This window comes from Podarcis vaucheri, assembly GCF_965113315.1.
Source record: "Podarcis vaucheri genome assembly, chromosome: 4".
In the NCBI taxonomy this organism is placed as follows: domain Eukaryota; kingdom Metazoa; phylum Chordata; class Lepidosauria; order Squamata; family Lacertidae; genus Podarcis; species Podarcis vaucheri.
Genome location: NC_138762.1, coordinates 71592896 through 71618733, shown reverse-complemented (window position 1 = coordinate 71618733; position 25838 = coordinate 71592896). Strand labels below are relative to the sequence as shown.

The 25838-nt window shown below is 39.4% G+C and overlaps 1 protein-coding gene across 1 annotated transcript in view; it reads right to left on the bottom strand.

Annotated features, from left to right (window-relative positions):
* The window catches only part of ANOS1 (anosmin 1), a 99890-nt gene that overhangs the window by 40080 nt on the left and 33972 nt on the right, over nt 1-25838 (bottom strand). The window contains exons 3-4 of the mRNA XM_082220088.1: nt 11608-11670; nt 1268-1490 (exon numbers count right to left, since the gene is read on the bottom strand). Of these exons, the coding sequence (XP_082076214.1) occupies nt 1268-1490; nt 11608-11670 (286 nt within the window). The remainder of the gene's footprint in view (nt 1-1267; nt 1491-11607; nt 11671-25838) is intronic.

The following is a 25838-nucleotide window of genomic DNA, read 5'->3' as shown; positions in this document are numbered from 1 at the left end:
AAATCATGGGAACTATAATCTTCTGATGCAATAAACTTAAAAGCAGGAAGTGCAGTCATGTAAAATCTGACTTCGAAAGTATTTATGAGGAAGAAAACACAACTGTTGTAACCTAAAATGTTAGAAGGTATAAAGCAGTAGTTTTCAGCCAGTGTGCCATGGCACCCTGGGGTGCCTTGAATGATGGTCAGGGATGCTGCGGGCAAGATTAGCTTATGTCCCTCTTTCTTTCCCTCCCTTCTGTGATGCCCTTTTGCATCTCTGCCTCCCAAAGGCTTGCACAGCTGTTTATTGCAGCAGCCCTGGCTATAAGCTCCACAGGCAAATGGTGCCTCTGGGAGGCACCTCTTTTTGGGGTGGGAGAATCTCAGAGACCAGGGGCTGCAGCAGCTGCTGCCCGGAGGACTCACAAGGAAAGAAAAGCAGAGAGGAGTCTGAGGGAACACTCCACATGGGCGGGTGTTCGAAAAAGGGTGAGAGGCTGCCAGCTCTGCAGGGAAGGGGTGACATAATTGGGCTCCTGATCCCCACAGGGGTGCCACAGAAAGAATGTAGTTGGTCAAGGAAGTTGTGGACTCAGAAAGGTTGAAAACCTCTGGTATAAAGTACCGGTAATTCCAGCATTAGCCTGAAGAAACCTTTTGACAAAATATGAACAAGGCTCAACTGAACATTGGAAGCCATCAAACTTCTATTCCACTAAGCACTTTAAAAACTCTTCAGTTGTTTTTTGGGGAGGTGCAGAAGTAACCACATCCACCCCTTAACTACTGTCAAATGATCCAGAATAGCTGCTTTCACACTCTCTTTCTCCAACTCCTACCACCACATGCATGAATTAGCCTTGCTAGCTTTAATAGATTGTCATAACGGCCCCACCAATGTTAACCCTTGTTAACACAAACTAATGTTCACTCTTCATCTTCTTTTTTTAAAATCACCTTTGGACTTATGTGTCAGTCCCTGATTTAACCCTCCAAGTTTGCACACAATGACTAATCATGCTTCTAGCAACAGAGAAAAAGGGGGGTGGGATTGATGGACTGGAAGTGCTTAGATGGGACAGGGAGTATGAAATTCCATGTACTAAATTGTATTCTGTAGGCAGACTTATGGGGCTGGGAGAATTATGAACCCCTGTTTCATTTCCCCCAACCCCTTCCCCTTTTCCCATTCTCCAACACACTTTGCACTCCTGCTACAATATGCAATAGACTCCTTTTATTTGCCACGGGCTCCAAAATAAATGCCTACAAACAATCTCTACCTTTGTATAAGTTTTTTGGTACTTGGCATGTATGTCCACATCCATTGGAACAGCATTTTTTCACGCCAGAGCATTCGCTGTCAGCCTCACAGCTTTCAACACAGGCAGCCGCAAAGCCACTGGCCTTCTCAGGTGCTGGGCAGTCTCCTTGCTTGACCGACAAGATGTATTTGAGGAATTCACAGCTAGTTAAGCATTCGTAGTTCTTCTTGGGGAAAAGAGGCTAAAGGGAAAACAAGAAAATTGTACAAAGCCTTCAGTAGGAATATCAAAATATTGCTGAAATATTTCCAAGATGTTGCTGAAAAGATCATTCAGATTACAGGCAGTAGCTGTCCAGCAGAGGTCTCCTGACCTGCTGTTGCTTGCATTTCTGCTGCTGGACAGAAAGCATAGGGGAGTGGCAGCAACAAGGTTGGCATGGGGCGAATACAACAGTGGAGCTAATATGGCACTACCACCAGTGCAAATATACCACATCAACATCCCCCTACATCTTCTGGTAAGCAGTGGCATGGGAGGGTCAGGTGAGCACCACTGCCCTACCCCCCCCCCAAACGAACTGCTACCAGTTACAGGTCTAGCCTTGATAATTCATATACATTTATAGCTTCTGAACAATAGCTGCAAAATACAGAATGGTGATGTCTCTGAAGCTGTGTCATCATCCCTTACTAAATTAAATCATTTGCCTCTGCCAGGTCTTCCATATAAAGCTTTCCATAGCCACAAATCACTGCAGAACTGATGGCTACATTGCAAAGTACTGTATTTGCAAATAAGTATATGCAAATTTATTTCATTCTTCTTAGGCCAAATCTTTGTGTCGCATCCATATACAAGAAGGAAAAATCCAACTGCTTTTCCTATGAAAAGGGAGCTTCAGGAGCAGAAAAATAGCAGGAGGAACAGAAAGTGCTTAATCCTTGATCTGCTCTGCCCCCTAAGCCACTTCCTGCTACCCACTCACTGTGGCTCCTGTCACAAACATGTCTTTGAAACTCTGAAGAGGGGGAGGACCAGAAATGAGTAAGAAAAGGATGAAAAATCATTTCTATGTTCCAACCCTCATCCACTGCAGCTCTTCCCTGTGAAAAAAGCAGCAATCAAGTTTGTGATACAGATGCTTTGTCCATAATGTGTCCTTAGTTCAGTGTTTGCTGTTTTGCACATTCTATCCCATCATTTCTTACATTCACACTCACACCCACTTTACACAACACATTTTGTGCTTTAGTGAAATATCACTCAACCTTAAATGTACAGCATTTGTTCTTACAGTATAGCTCAGAATGCCTCCATTTTGATTATATGGAGAGAGAGAAAGAGCTACATTAATTGAATCACTATTTCACCATATATCATCAGAGACTGCAGTCTGGTTGCCTTTCTATGGCAGCCATGGGCTACAGTGCCTGGCAGAGCTAGAAAGTCTAGAATGACCATCCATGGAAAACAGAGCCTGGGGAAGAGCTCTCTAAGCTTGCTTAACTTATTCTCTCTTTTGGAACCATGATCATAGCTAAATGGTTGCTTTCAAATATAATGCTGGGTAAGGAGATTGTGATTTGTGATTGTAGCTGACAAGGGCAGAGGTTAATAGAAACAAAATGCACCTGCTTTTGTGATTTATGTCTGTGATCAGAAATGGGCAGGTGTACATGTCTGGGTATGTGCCTATATAAAACATCACAAATTTTCAGCTACTTAATTAAAAATCTTTTCTAGTCCCTTGAGGCATAATATGCCTTTGAAGCTTCTGTTCTTCACCCTAGTTCACAACTTATTTTTTCAGTGAACTGTTAAATGTGCAACTTTTTACTTCCAGCCTTTTAAGTTTCAAGCTTAGTTTCAAACTCAAAATCACTAATTAAACAGGGATATTAGCAGTTCCTAACTACAAGTGGGAAGTGTTTATTCTCCCAGTCAGCCAACTCCTTTTACTCAATAAACATCTCACAAACATAACAACTTCATATTATACTTATAGCTCATCCTTGTCAAGCTCATCATTATTCTTGTGATTTGATTCTAGAAGGGGTGTGTTGATACTTTATTTTGTTTTTTAAAGACATATAAGTAATTTCCAAGTTACAAAATCTGAAGCCCACTTTCTACACAACAAACCTTCCCTACTGGTGCACATCCAGACATCTGAATCAATAAAGAAAAAAATTAAGATTCCTCTTATCCTGTGAGTGCAAGTGTACTTAAAAATAAATCCAAACATCTGCTCTTAAATTAAAAACCTAGTGCAACTTATTTCTGTCTTATATTTTTTTTTTTATAATATTTTTTATTAGTTTTACAAAAGTTTTTATAACAGACAAACACAAAAAAGAAAACAGACAAACAAACAAGTATAATTTCATAATGTCATTTCATAAACTTCTTTCCTCGGACTTCCCCATACCTCCCCTTTCTGCATCCTCATGTCCAAATTTTATAGCAACTTATAAATGTTTTTTCCAACTCTAATTCATCATAGTCCTTTCTTATTCTAATCTTATATTACTGCAGCCCTTTCTCTCTATAGAATCTCGACATTCTAAGCTTCATCAAGTTTATAATAGTCCTTAAGATAAATCTTGAATTTCTTCCAATCTTCTTCCGCAGTCTCCTTTCCCTGGTCTCGAATTCTGCTCGTCATTTCCGCCAATGTCATATAGTCAATCACTTTCATCTGCCATTCTTCCACGGTGGGTAGATCTTGTGTCTTCCAATACTTTGCGATCAATATTCTTGCTGCTGTTGTTGCGTACATAAAGAATGTTCTATCCTTTTTTTGCACCAATTGGCCGACAATGCCCAAGAGAAAGGCCTCTGGTTTCTTAAGAAAGGTATATTTAAATACCTTTTTCATTTCATTATATATCATCTCCCAGAAGACCTTAATCTTCGGGCATGTCCACCAAAGATGATAAAAAGTACCTTCAGTTTCCTTACATTTCCAGCATTTATTGTCAGGCAAATGGTAAATTTTTGCTAGCTTAACTGGGGTCATGTACCACCTGTATACCATTTTCATCACATTTTCCTTTAAGGCACTACATGCCGTAAATTTAATTCCGGTGTTCCACAACCTTTCCCAGTCAGCAGACATAATATTATGACCAATGTCCTGTGCCCACTTAATCATAGCTGATTTAACTATTTCATCTTGTGTGTTCCATTTCAACAGCAAGTTATACATTCTTGACAAATTCTTAATATTGGGTTCTAGCAGTTCTGTCTCAAGTTTTGATTTTTCCACCTGGAAGCCAATTTTCCTGTCTTGTTTAAAAACCTCCATTATTTGATAATAGTGGAGCCAATCTTGTACTTTGGGTTTTAGTTTTTCATGGCTCTTTAATTTCAGTTTCTCTCCATCCTGTTCTAAAATCTCACAATACTTTGGCCATCCGACCTCCATATTAACTTTCTTATGGGCCTTCGCCTCTAAGGGTGACAACCATCTAGGGGTTTTGTTTTCCAACAGGTCTTTATATCTCATCCAAACATTGAACAACGCTTTCCTTACAATGTGATTTTTAAAGGCACTATGCACTTTGATTTTGTCATACCATAAATATGCATGCCAACCGAATGCGTTATTGAAACCTTCTAAGTCCAAGATATCTGTATTCTCGAGGAGCATCCACTCTTTCAGCCAGCAGAATGCTGCTGCCTCATAGTACAATTTTAAGTCCGGCAGGGCAAATCCCCCTCTTTCTCTTGCATCTGTTAGTATTTTATATTTTATTCTGGGCTTTTTGCCCTGCCAGACAAATTTCGCAATATCTTTCTGCCACCTCTTGAAACAGTCCATCTTGTCAATAATCTGCAAAGTTTGAAACAAAAATAACATTCTAGGCAATACATTCATCTTAATTACTGCAATTCGGCCTAACATTGATAATCTCAAATTTGACCATATTTCTAAGTCTTTTTTAATTTCTAACCAACATTTTTCATAATTGTCCTTATATAAATTCAAATTTTTAGATGTTAAATTAACCCCTAGGTATTTCACCTTCTTAACCACCATCAAACCCGTCTCTTCTTGAAACTTATTCTTCTCCATATCTGTCAGGTTTTTCCCTAAGACTTTAGTTTTTTGTTTATTCAGTTTAAATCCAGCTACCTGGCCAAATTGTTGAATTATCTCCAACACCTTTTTCGTGCTAGTGTATGGCTCTTGTAAAGTCAGAACTAAGTCATCTGCGAAAGCCCTTAACTTGTAATGTTTTGCTCCGACCTGTACACCTTTAACTTGCTGGTCCTCTCTAATCATATTCAGCAACACCTCCAGGACCGAAATAAAAAGCAATGGGGAAATTGGGCACCCCTGTCGTGTTCCTTTTTCTATCTTAAGTTCCTCAGTTATTACATTGTTTACAATCAACTTAGCTTTTTGTTCGGAATATATTGCACCTATACCATTCTCAAAACCTTGTCCTACCCCCATCCCATGAAGGTTCTTTTTCATAAAACTCCAAGAAATGTTGTCAAAGGCTTTCTCCGCATCCACAAATATCAAAACTGCTCTAGTATTTATATTCACCTCTAACTTTTCCAGAATGTCTATTATATTCCTAACATTGTCTGAGAGGTGTCTCTTTGGGAGAAAGCCTGCTTGGTCTCTATGAATCCTTTCCATCAATACTCTTTTGAATCTTTTTGCTAAAATGTCTGCAAAAATTTTGTAATCCACATTGAGTAACGAGATTGGGCGGTAGTTCTTCAATTGAGTCTTTTCAGTCTCTGTCTTTGGTATGAGTGAAATATATGCTTCTTTCCACGATTCAGGTGCCTTTTTCCCCTCTAAGATCTCATTACAGACATCCTTTAGCGGTTGTATCAACCATTCCTTTAACGATTTGTAATATCTGGAAGTCAGTCCATCTGGCCCTGGAGATTTGCCCAATTGCATGTCCTGAATGGCACCCTCTATCTCTTGTTCTGTTATTCTCTGGTTTAGATCCACCCTACTTTGAGGAGAGATTTTTTGTAATCCATGTTTATTAAGGAATTTATCTATGTCTTCTTCATTTTGTAATCCTTGGGAATAAAGTTTTTTGAAATAACTCACAAAACAGTTTCTTATCTCATTTGGTTTAGATATGGTCCTTCCATCCACTTCCAAACTTGAAACTGTATTTAATTTCTGTCTTTTTTTGAGTTGCCATGCCAAAAGTTTGCCACATTTATCTGCCGACTCAAATGTCTTTTGTCTCATTTGCTTTATTTTCCACTCTATCTCTTGGTTCATCAATTCCATATATTGTGTTTGATACAATTTAATCTCCCTCAAAATCTCCTGGGACTTTGGTTTTGACCTTAATTTTTTCTCTCCTTCTTTTATCTTTTCCAAAAAAATTTCTCTTTTCTCCTTCTGCTTTCTCTTCTTTATTGAGTTTTGTTGAATCAAAAACCCTCGCATCACAGCTTTACTTGCGTCCCAGATCACTCTTCTTTCCACATCGCCCCTTAGATTGATTTCAAAATAGTCCTTTAAGGTTTTTTGGGCCTTCAAGTGGAACTCTCTATCTCGAAACAGGGTGTCATTCATTCTCCATCTAAACTGACCAGTTGTTGTAAGTTTCATTTCCATCTTCACGGCGTTATGGTCGGAGCAGGTTTTTGGGCAGATTTCTACCTTCTTAATCCTCGGAGCCATTCCACTAGTAATCCAGATTTGGTCGATTCTGGTCCAGGTCATCTTTGCTTGGGAGAAAAAGGTTCCCTCTCTTTCAAGAGGGTTCCTTGTTCTCCAAATGTCTATTAAGTCCATATTTTCAGTCATTTCAAAAAAAGTCTTCGGGAGTCTCCCTTCTTTAGTGAGTATCAGCCTTTGTGTCTTGTCCATGTTTGTAGAAACTACACCATTCATATCTCCCATAATTATCATATTATATTCCAAATAGTCCATCAGGGTTTCATGAAGTTTTTTGAAGAATTCTGCTTTACCTTCATTTGGTGCATAAATCCCAATTATCAAAAATTTTTCTCCTTGTGCTTGAATCTCCACCGCTAAATATCTTCCTTCTTCATCTTTAAAAATCATTTTTGGGGCCCACTTCTCTTTTACATAAATCACAACTCCTCTTTTTTTCACTTTGTCTGACGAGATAAATTCTTGTCCCAATTTTTTATTCATAAGCAGTCTCCTGTGGGCTCTGGTTATGTGAGTTTCCTGTAAACAAATCACGTCCAGTTGTTCTCTGTACAAAATGTGGAATACTTGTCGTCTCTTCAAAGGCATGTTCATCCCATTACAATTCCAGCTAAGGAATTGCAGGGCCATCTTGTTATTTTTCTGGTATTCCTCCCACTGCTCCCAATTGTTGTTCCTCCTCTGTTGGTGGTGGAAGGTTCTGTCCAAATGAGAGGTTCAAGATATCTAATACACTCCTTTGCTCAGCAATTGGGTCTACAGTTCCTTTCTGTAGATCTTCTTGATTTTTATGCAGGAAGCTGTCTTTATCCTGTGTCGTCTTTATTTTCACCTTCTTCCCTCTATAGTCAAAGGACAGTCCCTGTGGAAATTCCCACCTAAAACGAATGTTGTTCTTCTTGAGCAGGTAAACCAGGTCCTTATAAGAAGCTCTCAAGTCCAGAATATGTTTAGGGATATCTTTAAAGATCTGTATCGGTGAATTCCCAATTTGTAAGGCCTTTTCAAAATGCAGTCTTAATATTTTGTCTCTTTCCTCCTTCGATCTCAAGGTGATCAAGCAGTCTCTCGGTACCTTTCTATTCTGTCTTCTGCCCAGTCTGAATGCCGTTGTGATTTTGATTTCGTCTTCCTCTAAGTCTTCCCAAGCATCAGCAAACTCGTTCGTTAAAAAGTCCGTGAGGTTGTCTCCTTCGTCCTCTGGAATTGATCGTAATTTCAGATTCCTTTCTTTTCTTTGTAGTTCCCACAGTGCCAGAGTTGCATCGTGGTCATAGACCTTCCTGGCAATCGGTTCTAATTTTTCCTGAGTCTCTCCAGCAATAGTTCTGGCTTCCTCCGCAATTTGACGTGTGGCAGAGTTCTCTTGCGTAAGCTTATTTATAGATTCTGTATTCAAATCAAGTCTTGCTGTCAAATCTGTCAATTTCTGTGAGTTCTCTGTCAATTTCTTAGTGTTCTCTGCCGTTTGCTTTGTTAAATTCTCCAGGGATTGATTTATCTTAAGAAGGGCTTGCGATACTGCATCCATGGAGACTGCTGTGCCTCTTTCTTGTCCTGTTGTCACTGTAGAAGTTATTCCTGAGATCGAGCCTCTTTTCTTGTGTTGCTGCAGCTGTTGTTGATATTGCCTTGTCTTGGCTCTCGTGCTTATCTCGTCTGCTGGGCCACTCATATCCCAAGGTCGTTTCCCACAAGAGCCTTCTCCTAAGAAAATTCCACTGTCCCAAAGCGTAGCAACTTTTAGTTTACCCTCTAGAGGGAGCAAATCAGAATGTCCGCAAACCGAAATAAAGAGTGTTAAAAAGCAAATTTATCAGGAGGCTTCTATAAGTATAATGCAACACTTTCCTAGTAAATAGAGTCCCAGCCTTCCCTGATATAATGTATCCACAAAGTCCCAAAACTTTGTAACAAATAAACAGTAAAGCTTCCACTTTGTTGCTTTCACAGGAATCTGAAGTCAGTTCAGTGTTCCTTTTGTTTTATGAGCAGTTCGTACCAGGTTGGAGGCTGCAGAAGGTTTCCTTTTCCTTTAAATTAGTCATGCAGCTTGTAAAGTCACTTTTTCCTCCCCTCTGCCCTGCAAGCTGGAGGGGATAGTCAAAGTCCAAATGTCGGATTCAAGCATTTAAAAACGATTTTCCCTTACGGATGCAGCTTAGTAACTTTCGTTGCTTTAATTATCATGCAGTCGGGGGAAGGCAGACTTCCTTAATTTTTGCCTTTCCCGTTTTCAGCCTAATTTCAGGTAGTTTTAATTCGAATAGAGGTTCAGTCTTACTCACGGGTCTTTTTTGTCCAGATTTTTCAGGAAGGGAATCGGCGCTCTCCACTAATGGCGACGCGGCTTCACTCTGCGGGCTGGGTAGCGATTCTCAGCACCGCGCTCCCCCGTTGTCGTTCCGGAGCCTTTAAAAAGGCTCTTTCTGCGGTAAAGAGGGGGCGCTTCGGGTGCCCACCGAATCTCCTTGTTCACAGGATCCGTTCCTGTGATTTTAGGGGTCCCCCGCTTGCCGAAGCGGGTCAGACCCGAACTCGCAGAGCCGTCCTCTCTCCGGAGCTCGGAGAGAGAGCAGCCATTAGCGCTGGCGCCGAACCGGAAGTCTCAACTTATTTCTGTCTTATAGTTCCAAAGTCTACTACATTTCTGCTTCAGATTTTACCAGAAATATAGCATGATGTTCCTTATCATTCAGTGGACAGAAATAGGATCCACATTTTACATAAACATTAGATATGTCCAGCAGGGTGATCTACATACAATATGCGATAGCCAATTGGATATCTGGGATTGAATCCAACCAACGTAGTTTACAAAAGCACCAATCTCAAGGAATCTTCTGCACTATCCCTGCCAATGTACAGTTATGCACCTCAGTCACTTTTTACCCAAGCTAAGACACAAGCAAAGTGCTTTTTAATTCCCTTCTACTGAAGTATGATAATCAAGACACATGTGGCAGATGCCTCTATTGCTATGCACTTTGGCTACATAATTTTCATGCAGAAGCTAAGGCACAAGAAGCAGCTAGGAATAACTATTTTTTTTAAAAAAAAAAAAACCTATCTGTTATTGTTTACACTGATAAAAAGGGAGTTAAAGAACACAAGATCCCACTTAGTTTAAATGAAACCAAGTCAATGTAGCTTGGATGTTGCTACTAAAAGCTGTGCATTAGGCCCTGTTAAAAATGAGTTGCCATAATTTAAAAACAATTTACAGTGTATGTCAAAGAAACCTAAAACTTGATGAAGTTGTAAACATCAAGCTTGCAAATTTTAGTTGGAATTTTAGTTGGTCTTATGGATCTGGTTTTATATATTACTTTAAGAGTTTTAAGATTATCATTCCCCTATTTTTATATGCATTTTTGTAGTGCTTTGTTAACCATCTTGAACTATGGGAAAAGTGGAGCACAAATGTATAAAATAAAGCTCAGTGCCATTTCCTTAAACCCAAGGGACAGAAGCAAAAACAACAGAGACTAAGCCATTGCAAATTCATGCTGTGTTCAGCCCAATAATGTAATATAGTTCAACAGAGACATGCTGAAATCATATTTAGTGCTATTTAACTACAGTACTGGTGAACAATGTTGAATATAATTAGGTTCCACAGTGGAACCTGGCATAATGCCTCAAGGTAAACAATGTTATGGGAGTGGACTTGTGCAACCAGTTTATGAGGAATATAGAGGTGGTGAGCTTATGACATTACAGCTTGTTTCCCATGAACAAGTACAGTGCTCACATGATAAGAAGGTCATATCCATCATACCTATTTTGGGATGGTCTTTTCACATAGTACTATAGCTCTAATATAGGCCAAACACAGTTGTTCATGTCTCAGAGATTTCTCTTAGGAAAAGATCTGTGCCCACATAATCACCGCTTTTGCTAAGAAGGATGACAATTTACACATGTGTATCATCAATAACTGACATGTATTTTGCATTTACCACTGAATGAAACTGTGCTAAGGAGTAGCAGAAAGATGTGCATTGTAGCCAATTCCTAGAGTCTAGATCCTTCTGACACTGCACAACCCCTCCTCACAGGCCTAGGCCACCTCAAAAAGCACATGAAAAGCCACTTGTTTGAAAGTACACTCATGCTGAAGTCCTCTTGCATGTGGACAGCTTCCATATCAGTAAGCCAACTTCCAACATAACCATAACGTAGGACTTCAACACCTGCAAGTGATTTTGAGGTACAGTTGCTTTCAAACAATTCCGCATGTGCTGTATGGATGATTGTATCACATGACTGTGTGCACATTTGAATTGGTCAATCAAAAGTTGGTGGGTTACTTTATGCATTTAAATAAACAAACAAATGTGGAAGACATCTTGCTGTTGCAGCAACGAAAGGAAAAAGGACACTGATGACTCATGTATACAGCAATTGTACATATAAGACAGCAGCCCAAGAAAGAAAAGTTAATTGACACATAACAACTTGATAGGAAACTTATAGAATGATACAACAGCAATTATTTCAAAGACTCTGAAGACCATTTCAAAATGCTTATGGTCATCGATCAGTTGTAGTCCTGTTCAGCTACTGGAAATAGAGAACATATCCTATTTGTTAGTTCGCTGTCATCAAACAAACTCATTTAATAGTGTGAATGAAATATACAGGACAGAATTTTAAAAAGAGGTCTTTAGAAATGGCATACCTCACAGAAACTTTGGCAATGGTTTTTCTTCAAGTCCCAGGATTCTTTGCAGGGCTCCAGACACTAAAAAGAAGGAAAAATTAATAAATAAACTGTCAGGAATATATATATGTCTCAACTTGTTCAGCCTACAGGACAAGCCTGTTTATTGGAAGCATTAATAAAAGAAATTTTGAACAGAGTTTATCAGGAAGACAAGGCATGTTCCATAGCTACCGAGCAAAGACTAAAGATAGATGTAATCTAAAAGGAGCTCAGCACTGTGAATGTGCTGTCAACATTCTTTTCATATTAAAGAGAACTAGCAGCACATTCAGAATACTTTACGTTACATCTGTCACATAACCGAAGTTATTCTGAACCATTATTAGATTAACATTTCCAATACTCTTCCTCTATAGTAGCATCTGTTTCTTATGCCCACGTTCCATTAACATGCTTGCTTAACAAGGATTCCAATTATAGCTCCATTGCCCTTGATTATTCTACAGAGCTTAGAGACATCAGAGGAAGATAGAGAAAATCATTTCTACAGAGTATTAACAGATGAAATAGTATGATAGTACTTTGCCTACCCATGATATCAAATTGTACTTTCTTCTATAAAAGTTCCACCTCAGTCACATATTCCATTTATATAGGAGGCAAGTGTTCCATGTGTAAAAACCTATTTATTTCACCCAAGGCTACCAGTTTGCAATAGAGCCCATATGTCCTGAACTGAAATGGGAGAGGAGATGGAAGCAATTTTTCCAGTCACACAGTACTAGAAGGCATGACATAGGCATTGGGTTGGTTGCTGCAAGAAAAGGATACAGAACTAGATAGGTCTTTGGTCTGATCCAGCAGGGCTTTTCTGATATTCCTACTCTGAACTGTCCCTGTTCACCTTTCTGATCTGTCAAAGATTCCTTCTCTAATTTTTCAGGCTACCTAGCAGCTGAGGATGAAAAAGGAAGTGCAAGCTCCCAGCAGCTTTTGACCCTTAGGGGGTCAGAGACAGCTTTTTCTTTCACCCATTCTTGCAGCAAAAGCCCAAGTTACCTGTGGTTCAACTTAAATTCAACATTGTTTCCAGGATCAGAACAGAGTTTTCTTGATCAGCAGTGAAGAAACTGTGGCCCTCCAGATCTTGTTGGACTCCAGCTCCATTAGCACTGGCCAGCATTGCCAATGGTTGCAGATTTGTAGTCCAAAAACATATAGAGGGCTATAAGTTTTCCCATCTAGATATTTTGCACCTTCTAATACAAAACACTTGTAGTAGTCACAAGTACATGATACAAACTTTTGGAGATACTTTCCCATTACCAGTTCCTCTACAACTCCAATTGTTCCTTAATAACATTAACAAATGATTGTGAACCCTTCCTGGAGGGAAAAGAAAATCCTTCCTGATTATAACCTCATCACCTTAACATTTTTCTCTGTAAAAGCCATGTGGTGGTTAAGAAGCCTCTGATAAAGCTCAAAGTAGGAGCTTTGTGAGACTGTTTTCCAGATTTTTCCAGCATCCATTTTGAATATGTTTTTAAGGAAATAGCAAACTCTAACAGCTGTAAATGGGGAAGGGGGGGGAGTCAATTAAGTGAAATAACAGTTAGTGGGTGCAAATCTGATCTGACTGTGTTTAAGCGACTTTTGGTTAGTGAGCACCACCCTTTGGTGGGAAGGGGAAATTTTCAATCAAAGCCTAGAGCCTTAAGTCAATTAGTTCCAGCTAAGGTTTACTTGGCAACACTGTCTTGTATACTGGGAAAACAGGCAATGCTGCTTGAAACCATTTGATGACTGAAATGCCACTTTTGAAAGAAAGCCAGGCCTTGGATTTGCAATGGTCATTAAATTTGAAGGGTGAGACATATGATTAGATTTACATTGTTTTTATTCGTGGGTTAGATATATATATATATATATATATATATATATATATATATATATATATATATATGCAGGTTTTGGTGTCTTCGGGTGTCTTCCCGTGTAAGAGTCGGGGTGTCTGTGCGACGTTTCGACGAGGTCTCACTCGTCATCTTCTGAACAGACTCTGCTCTGTTCCAGTAACAAGAAGCCGAAAGCACCAGCCTGAAGATGACGAGTGAGACCTCGTCGAAACGTCGCACAGACACCCCGACTCTTACACGGGAAGACACCCGAAGACACCAAAACCTGCATTCCTGTACCCGTGAAAATCTACGAAAGCATATATATATATATATATATATATATAATGTGTGTGCAAGTATTGACATAAACACAAAAAGGATGCAGAGTGAGAGTCTTGGTGGTAAGCTAGTTGGAAAGAAACCCTTTTATTGAATTTGTTATAATCCACTATCTACTGTTTTTATTGCCTGTCAAGTTGTTGATATCCATAGAAGGCATGCCCCGGTGCATATCAAAGCAAAAGGCAAGCATTGATTAAGGAACAATAATTTAAAATGCCATTTTTCACAATCGGAGGGGCTACAACTTCCTATAAATAATACACTTTCTACAAATTCCATGGCTCTTCTTGCTTGCACATAATTTATTTGCATGTCATATTTCCTCAAAGTAAGGCCAGCCGAAGATATGTTGGCACCTCAGGTGAATTGCAAAACGGAGCCTGCTCCCAACCAGGGAAGAAGTTGAGGGAGAAATTCTACATCAGGGAGAGGAGGAAATAAATATCTACATCAGGGTCTGCTGCCCCTGTGGAACCTGCTGCCTGAAACAATCACCTCACCTTGCCTCATGGGCGGGCTGGCCCTGTCTCTAAGGTCTTCAAGGAAGAATTCACAGTGCTCATCTCCCAGTTTATTCTCACAGCAATCTTGTGAGGCAGCTTAGGAGGAGATTGTTTCTTGGGCCAATCATATAATGTCTTAGGGGGGCAGCTATATAAATTTAGTTAGAAATAAATAAATAAATAAAGGCTGAGTGGGAATTTGAACCCAAGTCTCTTCACACTTAATCTAATCACCACACAGGTTAGCTAAGTTATACCAGGTTCTTGTTCAGTTATCTCAGTTTCATTCCTCTCTGAAATCTATTTTCTTTATTCAGATTTCTCTGAAATCTATTTCTTTACTCTGCTAACAGGCAAAACCAAAAGACATAGCCAGCAGTGTGATACCACAAACCTTAGAATGCCTTTCCACATGATCCGTGCAAGAGAGAGCTTATGTCCTAGATCTGTTTTAGTCAGTATTTTTATTAAGTGTATATTTAAAACATTTGAGGTTATTTTTCATGATCTGCAAAACAAACATAAGAAGATACCACAATAATCTCTCTCCCCCCACTCCGCCAACTTCCAAAAGCCTTCAGTTACCACATAATTCAGTTATTTAAAGTTACAATTACTTTACTACATTTAATTAAGTCCTCAGGGAACATTATTGGCATTCTACAAAAAACGCACAGAAAACAAATTTATCTAGCTTTTTTTTGGAAATGAAAATGGTACTTTAAAGCTATTGAAGGATAGTGACTTGGCAAGTTTTCCATTTCTAGCTGTTACAAGGTGGCTTCAGATAACTTCATTCTGCCTCTTGAAAACCCCATCTAGTTATAGCATTAGATGGTCAGAACATCAAATCTCCGTTTTTTTGTAAAAGTGGTTGCTTAACTTGTAAAACTGCAACCAACTTATATTTTAGTTATTAGAATTGAACTGCCATCAGATTATTCCTCTTCTTACACTCTATTGCAAACTCACATTTGTGCACCTTATTGAAGGAGATGCAACAAAATACTTTTGCTCAGTTTCTACTACAGAACTTGAGTTTTACAGACCACCGAACAGTCAGAAACAGGGAGAGAAGGGACTGTCTTTGTCTGAACTGCTACTAGGTTTCTCTTTTTGGCTTCTGGCTTCTCTTTCTAGCACTACCATTGCCATCCACGGCGACATATTCCGCATTACTAAATAGCAAAAAAAACTGTAGGGCTTTTCACTTCTAATTTCACGCTATAATAAGATGCAGTAGTTGTTTCGCTGAAAGACCTGAAAGGGCTTTCTTTGTGAGGCCCATTTGATGGCCAGGTTACCACATTCCGGCATTAGGCATCTGTACTTCTCCAAGCTGGGATGGCGGTGGGAAAGAGAAAGTGTAAACAAGGAAAGCGATGCAAGGTTCTTAATAATGATCTTCCTCACTAAAGAAATTAGGCCTATTCTGTTCCCATTATACCAATATAAGTGAAGTACAGATCAATTTAGGTTCTCCCTTGGGGTGCACAAATCAATTAGGCCCTAATTATTAGAGTCTACTGTGAAACTATTTCAGCTAGATGCATTTTAAACACACTTAGCACTACAAACGTTGCTTTACTTTAAGGGTTGATATGGTTCTTGCTTAGAAGGATCACGGTTAAAATCACACAGTCCTTTACTAAGGGCCCTGACTCATGTTACTTCCATGGTTTGGCAGGCACTGCATAGCAGGTTTTTTCCACTGCTATGAAGGCAAGATCAAAAGCCATAGATCATGTGGGAGGAGGCCACAATGTAGCTTCTTGTCACACCAACACTGGCCCTCCCAAAAACTGGAGCAATGCTGGTATGGACAAGAACCATGCTGTGAACTCTTTGGGTTTTCAAAATGACATTTTCTGACATTTGCAGTGTAGGAAAGCAGCATACTGCATTGTGGCTACTACATTATAGAGGAAATGGCAGGAAAGTGCTGTAGGTGAAGACAATTACAGTTCATATTAATACTGCTTTCCCAAAGCAACAACCCCTGAGATTCCTCAGAATATTATCAGGAGTTCATTTACTGGGAAAACGTTTAAGCTGCCTTTTAAGGAAAGCTCTCACAAGGTGGTTCTCAATAAAAAAATTCCTTCCAGTAGCACCTTAAAGACCAACTAAGTTAGTTCTTGGTATGAGCTTTCATGTGCATGCACACTTCTTCAGATACACATGAAAGTTCATACCAAGAACTAACTTAGTTGGTCTTTAAGGTGCTACTGGAAGGAATTTTTTTATTTTGACCATGGCAGACCAACACGGCTACCTATCTGTAAGGTGGTTCTCAATGTTTCTTTTTTTTTTATTCCCAACTTTAATAAAGAATAAAATAAAAATATTATTATTATTATTATTTTGAAAAAATAATAACAACAATAAACCATCACCTCACATTAAGGATTCAATAATAAGCAGCATTTCTTAAATTAAACATATAAATTACCATCTGTCATGGATGATTTAGTTGATATTTGTGGCAGAGCTGGACTAGATAACCCTCGGGATCCCTTCAAACTCTGCAATTCTATGACTCTATGGCCAAGTAGGTATTCACCACTAATCACTTTCTCTGGTGTTTGCTTTAAGACTACTGCTCAGGGGAGCCAACTTGAGCCCCCAGTTATGGGTGCCCAGTGCATGTGACATCATAACATCATGTACCACCACCACCACCCCACCTCAGAACCTGACTTCCGGTGCACTGGAAATCAAGTTCCGAAGCCTTGAGAGACCTTGGGGGCCCTGAAGTGTGGGTGCTGAGCACCCGCAATAAAAATTTTGTGGGTGTTCAGGTACCCAGAGCCCCCTATAGTTGGTGTCCCTGCTATCACTACTCTGCCCCACCATTTGACTGGTCTTCCTTCCCTTCCCTTCCTTTCCCTTCTCTGCCTTCTGGAACCTCTTCTAGTTCTCAGCCTGCCTCACCAGTTCTTAGGGATGCGGGGCGAAATCTTAATTCCAGACAAGCTGACAAACTTCTATCATTCCTTAGGCTTAGCGTTTTGTGCAAACCTGCCCACTGTCAGATGTATCAGGTATTGTAAAAAAGCAGGGTGAAAAAAATTCAGAACTACTTGGTTTCTCCTAAATTTACTCCCAAAACAAATGGCTATGGACAATTTCCGTATTCAGCAACAGTCAATGAATATGTCAAAGGCATCAGTAGGCTCTGACTAGCCTGCCCATCAGGCCCAGAGCTGTTTGTTTAATATTAGCCTGTGAGAAAAGCCATGCATTTGACTTTGGGCCTAGCATTGGGAATAAGTCCTACAATTAACCACACACAAAAAAAATCACAGAATCTTAACTCTAGTGGCCAATTAAGATTCACTAACCAAAAGCATTTTGTAGACCATGAAAGATTAAAGGGAGAGAGGGACAGAGCACCGATGCTTGCTGCAGTAAGACCAAGCATGGAAAGTTACAGTAACAATGGCAACAGCAGCAATAGCCAACTTTGAATCTGCTCTATAAACAGCCAAGTTTAAGTCTTGTTCAAACTTGGGCACCAAGTCTCGTTAACAAATATTCAGGGAGAAGAAACGGAATACACTAATAATTATTCAACAGTTAATGCGTATTCTCTCTAGGCTCTTTTAAAAACCTCTGCATCTCTTTAAATATACTACAACCCAGTGTATTATTTTTATTTTAAAAAATTAACAACAGCTCTTACCCATTATGGTTGGAAATAAGATTTGTCATAAAAAATACTCACATTAGAAAGCTAGAATTATCTAAATAGGAGTTACAATCCATAAGAATAATTGCTAAAAACATTTCAAAAGCCACTCAAAAGGATACCATGGAAGAGTCATGAGATATAATATCCATAACTAATTCTGTTACCGCTAACCCAAAAGAATGATGCTCAACTTTACAGGCTACAATGTTTGTACTTACTTATACAAACTGCCAAGTTTCAAAGACATTAGGACAAATTTATCACAGAGAAAAATCTAAGAGGCCAATATTTTTCCACGCAGGAATATAAACAAAACCCTTAACTGTGTTGTATGCTTCCACAATTACTTTGCTGGCCAAGGCACGGGTGAAAATATGCTAAGCATTAAAAGGGAGGGTAAATTTTATTTTCATAAATATTAAGTTTATATTTATAAAAATAAGACTGTCCTCCCTTCTTTCAGGTTATAAATATATCTTTTATAAAAGTAACAAGCAATCTCTCCTTAAAATGTAATATATCTATCAGATTATGGAACGTGTCCATTGATCATATTTTTGCCTTATAATTTAATAAATCTCTTTACAGAATTAAGCTAATTTTCCAAAGTATCCATGCCAGGTTGGCTATAAATGTCATTTCAAATGAAACCAAACTGTAACAAGGGGGGCCACTAGGGGGGCGCATTGGAAGATGGCCGACAATACCATCTCTCCGACCCACACGAGGTAATTAAGAGGCTGTTATGGGAGTAGGCCAAGGAAATGGGGAACACTGCCCTTGCCTGCTGTGCCCATAAATCACCCCCTAATTCGAAAGAAAGGGGTGAGGGCCCTAGGCAGAATGCCCCCGTGTGGACCTCGGCTCTCCTGGACGCTGTCTCTGATCGCGCACTAGTTGCAGCAATTTGGAATAATTAATTACAAAAGAAGCAAATGCACATATTTCAAGTGAAGAAGGGGAGTGAAGTCTGCTAATTTAAGTGACCTCTGCGAAAGAAGACGACGGGCTGGAGAAACAGGAATATTTTACGATGAAGATACACCAAAGGCGGGGTATGTTGACAACAAGGCTGAATGGGGGAACCTTTTTTACTTTCTTTCTATGTGATTTACAAGAACCCCTCCTCATTAGAACCGTCGGTTGAACTGACCCAAGCAGGATGATTAAGGTCTGTGTGGAGATAAACTTTAACCAAAAGTATGCTTTATGGAGACCGAGAAGCAATAAGAGCTTTTGGGAATGGCGCAGCAATTAATTCGGAGTCGCCATCTTGCCAAAGGATTTATAGCCGGGAGGAATAACGGATTTGTTTTCAGACTGCATTCCTAGTGAATCTCCTCAGAGGTTTTGAGAAAGGAGGCAGATTGGTGAAGATTAATGACGCTAAGACTGTTTTGATGTATGGAAGTGATGTTATATGGAAAACGTCTGGATATGGCTACTGGATTAAAAAAATAATATCCACGCAAGATTACAAACTGTTCTAACCAGCTTGTGGAGACTATCAGAGGTCACAAAGAGAAAGGAAAAATATATGAAAATAACAACAAGAGATGTGGAAAAATAATAAGAAAGGACTGGATAGTACTGTGAACATCATAAGGTTAGATTTGTGGACATTAAAACAGCAGTAAGAAGCAAGAAGTTGATTGGATCCCTTCGGAACTTGAAATATGGGTACCCCCAACAAAAATTTAAAATTCGGCTGTGCAATTTGGAATTTATGTAATTTGGTTTGATTTGATGTGATTGGTCGGTTAATAAAAATTATTCTTAAAACGAAAAGCATGGGGGGAAAGATACCAAACTGTAACAAACATCTTGTTATTTTCAGCACAGTGAATAGAATTTAAGGTGGGATTCCATGTAGTGTGTGTTTTGGGGGGGGTCCAATGTAATATTTCAGAAGCTCTATCGTCTCTAATGTTCCATTCAAAAGCACAATCTTTCCTAAATATTGCTAGAAATACATGCTCTGCAGAGTTACTTTCAAGCTTTTTTATTTTAATGATTTAGACCAGTGGTCCCCAAACCTCCCCCCCCCCATGCACCACTTTAAAAATTCTAAGTGTCTTGGCTGACCATGGCCTAACATAGCAATTGTAGTGGGCATTCTATGATTTTTTAATTTGTAATTTTATTGCTTATTTATTGGGGGGAATCAATATATTTAATGTGACTGGTGTGCCATCTCCCATTTTCAATAACAAATCTATAGGTATGCCACAGACCATATGAATGAAGCTTGCAGCCATAGTTTGGGAACCCCCTGGTTTAAACATTCCTGCTCAGATGTTTAAAATAGTTCTCCAACTGACATAATAACAAGAGGTGTTTCCACTTACTGTAAGCATTGGCTGCCCACAAGTGGTAAATAAAACGTTTCTTGCAAAGCCATGCTTTTAACCAGGCCAGATTAAAACCCTATATTTAATACATTTTTCCAATAATGTGCAAAAAGCCTAAAACTGTAAGCAGATGGTGCACATCATGCATACGGAGCCAAAACAAACCACATCCTCAATGACCATGTGACTTATTCATTTATGTTGTCAACCGTCACTATATCATGAACTCGGGATCAGTTGCAGCAATATCATTAAAATAGAAACATGGGCAGAGTTCACACGTACTACTAAGCGAAAAACCAAGGCTCTTGGTTCACAGCTCAAGCTTTGTCTGGAGTGGTACAAACCATGAGGCCAGGTCTGGATGACATGCTAAGCTAAACTATAATTTACCTCACAGCGCACAGAAGGACAGGAGGAAAGCAGCTGCAATATCTTATCCAGGAGCACATGGGATCACGGGATCACATAGTTTGGTGTAGCATGCTAACAGTTTCAGTGAATAACAAGTCACAAAGAACTGGAGAGGAGAAGTGCTTTAATCCAAAGACCCTTCTGCACGAACATTTTCACTGAACACTAACTAACCAGCTTCTCTCCAACTGTCTTCTCCTCAGATGCCACTCTGTTAGGACTCCAAATCACTGGACCAGATTTTGGAAACGATGTGGATCCAGATGGTTCTACCACAGCTTCCATGCAAATGGAAGATAATTTTCACTTGGATCTACACAACCTGAATCTATCAATACTCTGGAGTGGGGGTGGGATCCAAAATTTTCCACCCCATTTCTCTCTTGCTGTTCCTCTTTCAAAATGTTCTGACATGGTTCTAATCATCTAGATTTAGATCTAAATCTAAATCCCACCCCATATTATTTATTTTACTTCTTATTAGCATGATAATGCTGGAATATGATAGACCATGTATAAGCATGAATGTGCAGGAAAAGCAAACCAGATTTTGAACCACCAGGTAAGGGTAACGATTGTACCAAAAACATAAGACTACAGCGGAAGCAAACATTTTGTAACAGAACATCTGAAGATGCCTTTTTCCCTAGACACAAGATTCTACAGAGGGACAAAATTCACAAGTGACATTCAAGCTCATAGAAACAAGATGGGGTACCATCTCTAACTGGAAGAGCATGGTGCATGCTCTAAAGAGACAATAGCAACTGTACAGCAACAAAGTTGTTACTTGCCTGGCTGAACTGTGCCTGTTGCAGATACTGTTGTTGACAGCTACTGTAATAGATTTATCAGTCTTCTCAAAGTAGTTACAGGATGGCCTGTGTAACAGCAGCCCACTTATTTGCATAAGAATAAAGAAAGTAAGCTCCTTTACTTCTCTTTGCACAAGGAAATTATTTCTAGGCACATTTGCATACAAGCCAGTTGATTAGCTAAGCACTGTTTGAGCTACAGTGAAAACAGAATCTAATTTCTGCTTTAGTTCTTTAACAAGATATAAAGCCGTCTCAATCTACAGCGCATACTTTTCATGTGCATATATACATTTTATAACAAACTGGTGAAGTAAAAACAGGCTACACAATCTGCAGTAGCGAGCTGCTTACACAGATTCAAATTAGCATTCCCTGCCTTGTTTCACAAACAACAGCCTTTCAAGCTGCAAATAATTTGTAATTCAAAAAAGGTCTATGGTCAATAGACTGAGCATGTGAAACATGTTTTGCACTTAAGAAATCCAAGACCTGTTGAACACACAAAGTATTAGTTTTCATGTTCTATCAGCTACTGAAAAACTATTAAAATAGTTGTACAATCAGCAAGAAGTTAGGGATTAATCTCAAGCAGTAAATTCATGTGTGTCAATTAGATGGTATCACTTTTGCTTAAGTTATCTCCAAATATCTACTCAATATCTTGTGTGTTCTTGACATTAAAAAAAAAAATACACTGGCAGGGATGTTATATGTACATCAAACCATAAATTTGTTGATTTAAGCAATCACAATTTAAGATATAACTAAATGTAATTAGCTGGAATCCAACACAATACAAACCACAGGGTTAGTTTCACTAGGTATAATACGTATTAACCTTCTGTCTGGACTTTTACACTGCAGCGCCTTGTTGTATTATGGAACTGTGGCTTTTTGATCAATATACTGACATGATGCACAAAATTTCACATGGCAGGATTCAAAGCGGCTTAGTCATGCTGGCCACATGACCCGGAAAAACTGCAGACAAATGTCGGCTCCCTCGGCCAGTAAAGTGAGATAAGTGCCGCAACCCCAGAGTCGTTTGCAACTGGACTTAACTGTCAGGGGTCCTTTACCTTTTTATGCATGTTTACATGGAACTCATTAGATTAAGTTGACCTGATTACATGTAAGTTTGCATGATTGTATGACATACAAAAGTTTGCTCAGAAGTAAGCTTACTTCAATGAGGCTTACAATGCAACTGGACTTAGCTGAAACTGAAAGGAGTCAGAAATTTCCTGTGTCTGCTCTGTTCTTATTTCAGAGAGACAATTACCGTAAACTCCTCTTTAGCATATTGACTGATGTGCTCTCTAATCCTTCCATGACATATTTGTCCAGGTAGGTGTGCTTACAACCTTAAATCAAACAACAGGTATTGGATTCTGAATTTCACAGCCTTTTGTTAACAAATGCAATAGAATCAATATTAGTGGAACGAAATTCTACTCTGCAGAAATGTTAGAATAAATTCAATTTAAAACCATAAATTATTATGCATGCAGAATTTAAATGGCACTCGGCCTATGCACTCCACTGTGGGATTGTAAATTTAACCTCTGGCATTTGTTAACAAGTGGATCTTTCATAGAGCATAACTGTGGCTCCCAAAAGAGTGTACTAAAACTACTACTGACTGCTCTAGAATTAAAAATGGTCACAGTACATAAAACAGAGATTTATCAAAAAGTTGTCATGCTTTGAGCTATATGCTTCATTCCTGCTTAAGAAATCTTCCACCATTAATGTTCCTTCCCCCCACCTTCACAGGTGTACAGGTCTTCAGTGAACAATGGAATCATAGAACCGTAGAGTTGAAAGGGACCCCAAGGGTGGGTCAACCCACCTGTCAATCACATGAAGTCATTATCACTCGACTTGACTGTCAAGTGCTTGGGAAGTGAGGCACAAGGGATGTTGCCAATCGTATGCTCAGCCCTTTAGAAAGTTCTCTTTTAAGTATGAAGATTAAATCCAATTAAACAGTGGTACCTTGGGTTACAGACTCTGCTAACCCAGAAATAGTACCTCAGGTTAAGAACTTTGCTTCAAGATGAGAACAGAAATTGCGCAGCAGCGGCGTGGCAGCAGCAGGAGGCCCCATTAGCTAAAGTAGTGCTTCAGGTTTGGGGGACAAATTGGATCTTATTTGCATTTCAGTGAGAAACTACCTAATTTGCACCCTTCGAACCAATACACCAGTGATGGCCAAACTTGGCCCTCCAGCTGTTTCGGGACTACAGTTCCCATCATCCCTGACCACTGGTCCTGTTAGCTAGGGCTTATGGGAGTTGTAGTCCCAAAACAGCTGGAGGGCCAAGTTTGGCCATCACTGCAATACACAAACTAAAACACACTGATCTTTTAAAATTCCTGGATTTTGCAGAGCAGTTTTCCAGGCAAGTAATGTGCTCAAAAATGTAATGCTTTGCTAATACATGCATTTTATGCACACTTAAACCACAGTTCACATACAAAAATGCATTCTATTATGGAAATTGCTTTGCAGAAATTATATAAAGGCAACATTGCATACAAAAATGTACACTATATATTCTGTTGGGGAAATTTGCACTAAAATCCCAAGTTTTTATGAGGGGTTTTATTTTTTAAAAAATCACAAACTGATTTGGAAATATGAAGAACTTAAGATTGTAAAATGAGAAACCAAAATTGACAGATTCACCTCATCCAAGTTAGCTTGAAGCTAATAATCAGAAGGTTTTTATGCACTGCAAAGCCAACACAGCTTAGAGAAACATATACCAGCATTAAGCATCTTTTGGAATTGTAAGAGTCATACAAACTTCTGCTTGGCACTAATATTTGGAAAAATAAATAAAAAGCCACCCACCACAAAGAAAGATCTATTCTAATGCTCTTCTGCTGGCTGCACATTTCCTGTTATTCATGGAATACTATATCCAATTTCCATTCTTAGAAAATTTGTGTCCAAAATTTATCAGTTGTCTGAAAGCTTCCAAGTCCCATTCCAAATAAAAAAAGCAAAATCCAGATTTGCACCACAGGGATTTTAGCAAAGAAAACATAAGCATTTTATCTATCACTTGGCCGCCATCTTGATATGTGCTTTGAGCACAGGGGAGGGAAGGAATTAAGAAAAAGGTATATGGGATAACTTGTGTTTTTATTAAAAAACAACACTACACATACACACACCCCAAAGCATCATAACACCACATCAAGCTGAGAGAACCATTACTAATAAGCCTGATAACATGTACTGCCATAACATTTTTAAACTATCACTGTCATAATTTTAGGGGGGGAGGCCACCAAGCCATAAAGAGTTAAGGGGTAGATGAAGGTGGGAAATTGAATGTTTAGAAATACAAATGAAGAAAGAGGGACATGTGGGGAATCAGTGGGGTATGAGGGAGTGGCAATGGTGTCCTCCTATGGGCAGTAGCACTGCCACTCACCAGGACACAGCACACAGAGGTTGGGGGAGTTCTAGTTTGATGGCTTCCCCACAAGTGTGCACATACCTGCAGGCCAACCACTGCTGCCAACCATAGCTCCCCTGGCCTTGCTGGGTAAATAGCAACAGTACCACCTGCCTCACAAACTTCTGCTGATGGAAACTGCCACTCCTTGATTTTCCTTAGCAGTAGCCAAGCCTTGCTTCTAGTGCAACGCTAGAATCAAAAATCAAACTCCTCTCGTTCTCACTAGGAAACTTCCACAAGACCTATTTCAACCTTCCTGATGCTGAATCCAAGCTATGATGTTCCCTCATAGAGAAGTCTTTCAAGAGCTTCTCTGAGCCCTCCTGCCCTGGGCTGAGGTGAGAACCAGTTTCAGTTTTCCCAGTTCTTCCTTCTACTAGATGAACTTCCTTTCCACCTTAGAACTCTACTTTGCCTTACCTATTTATTAGGCAGATCTTGCACCTTACACAAGCATGTAAAGCCAGAGTACAGACTCCTTATAATATAGGTGCACCATATGTTTAACTTCTGTTCTCCAATATTTCTCACCAGGGCTTTTATTCAGGGAGAACTCACATGAACTCAGTTATGGCACCTCTTAGGTGGGGACCATTGTCATTCTAAGAGAACAAGGGAGATGTTCATGGTGAGTTCTGACACCACTTTTTCTAGAAAAACACCACTGCTTCCCACACACGACGTTACCAAATATAATGTTCAGATTCTTGAAAGTCAGTATCCCTTAGCCAAATTGGAAAATAAAAC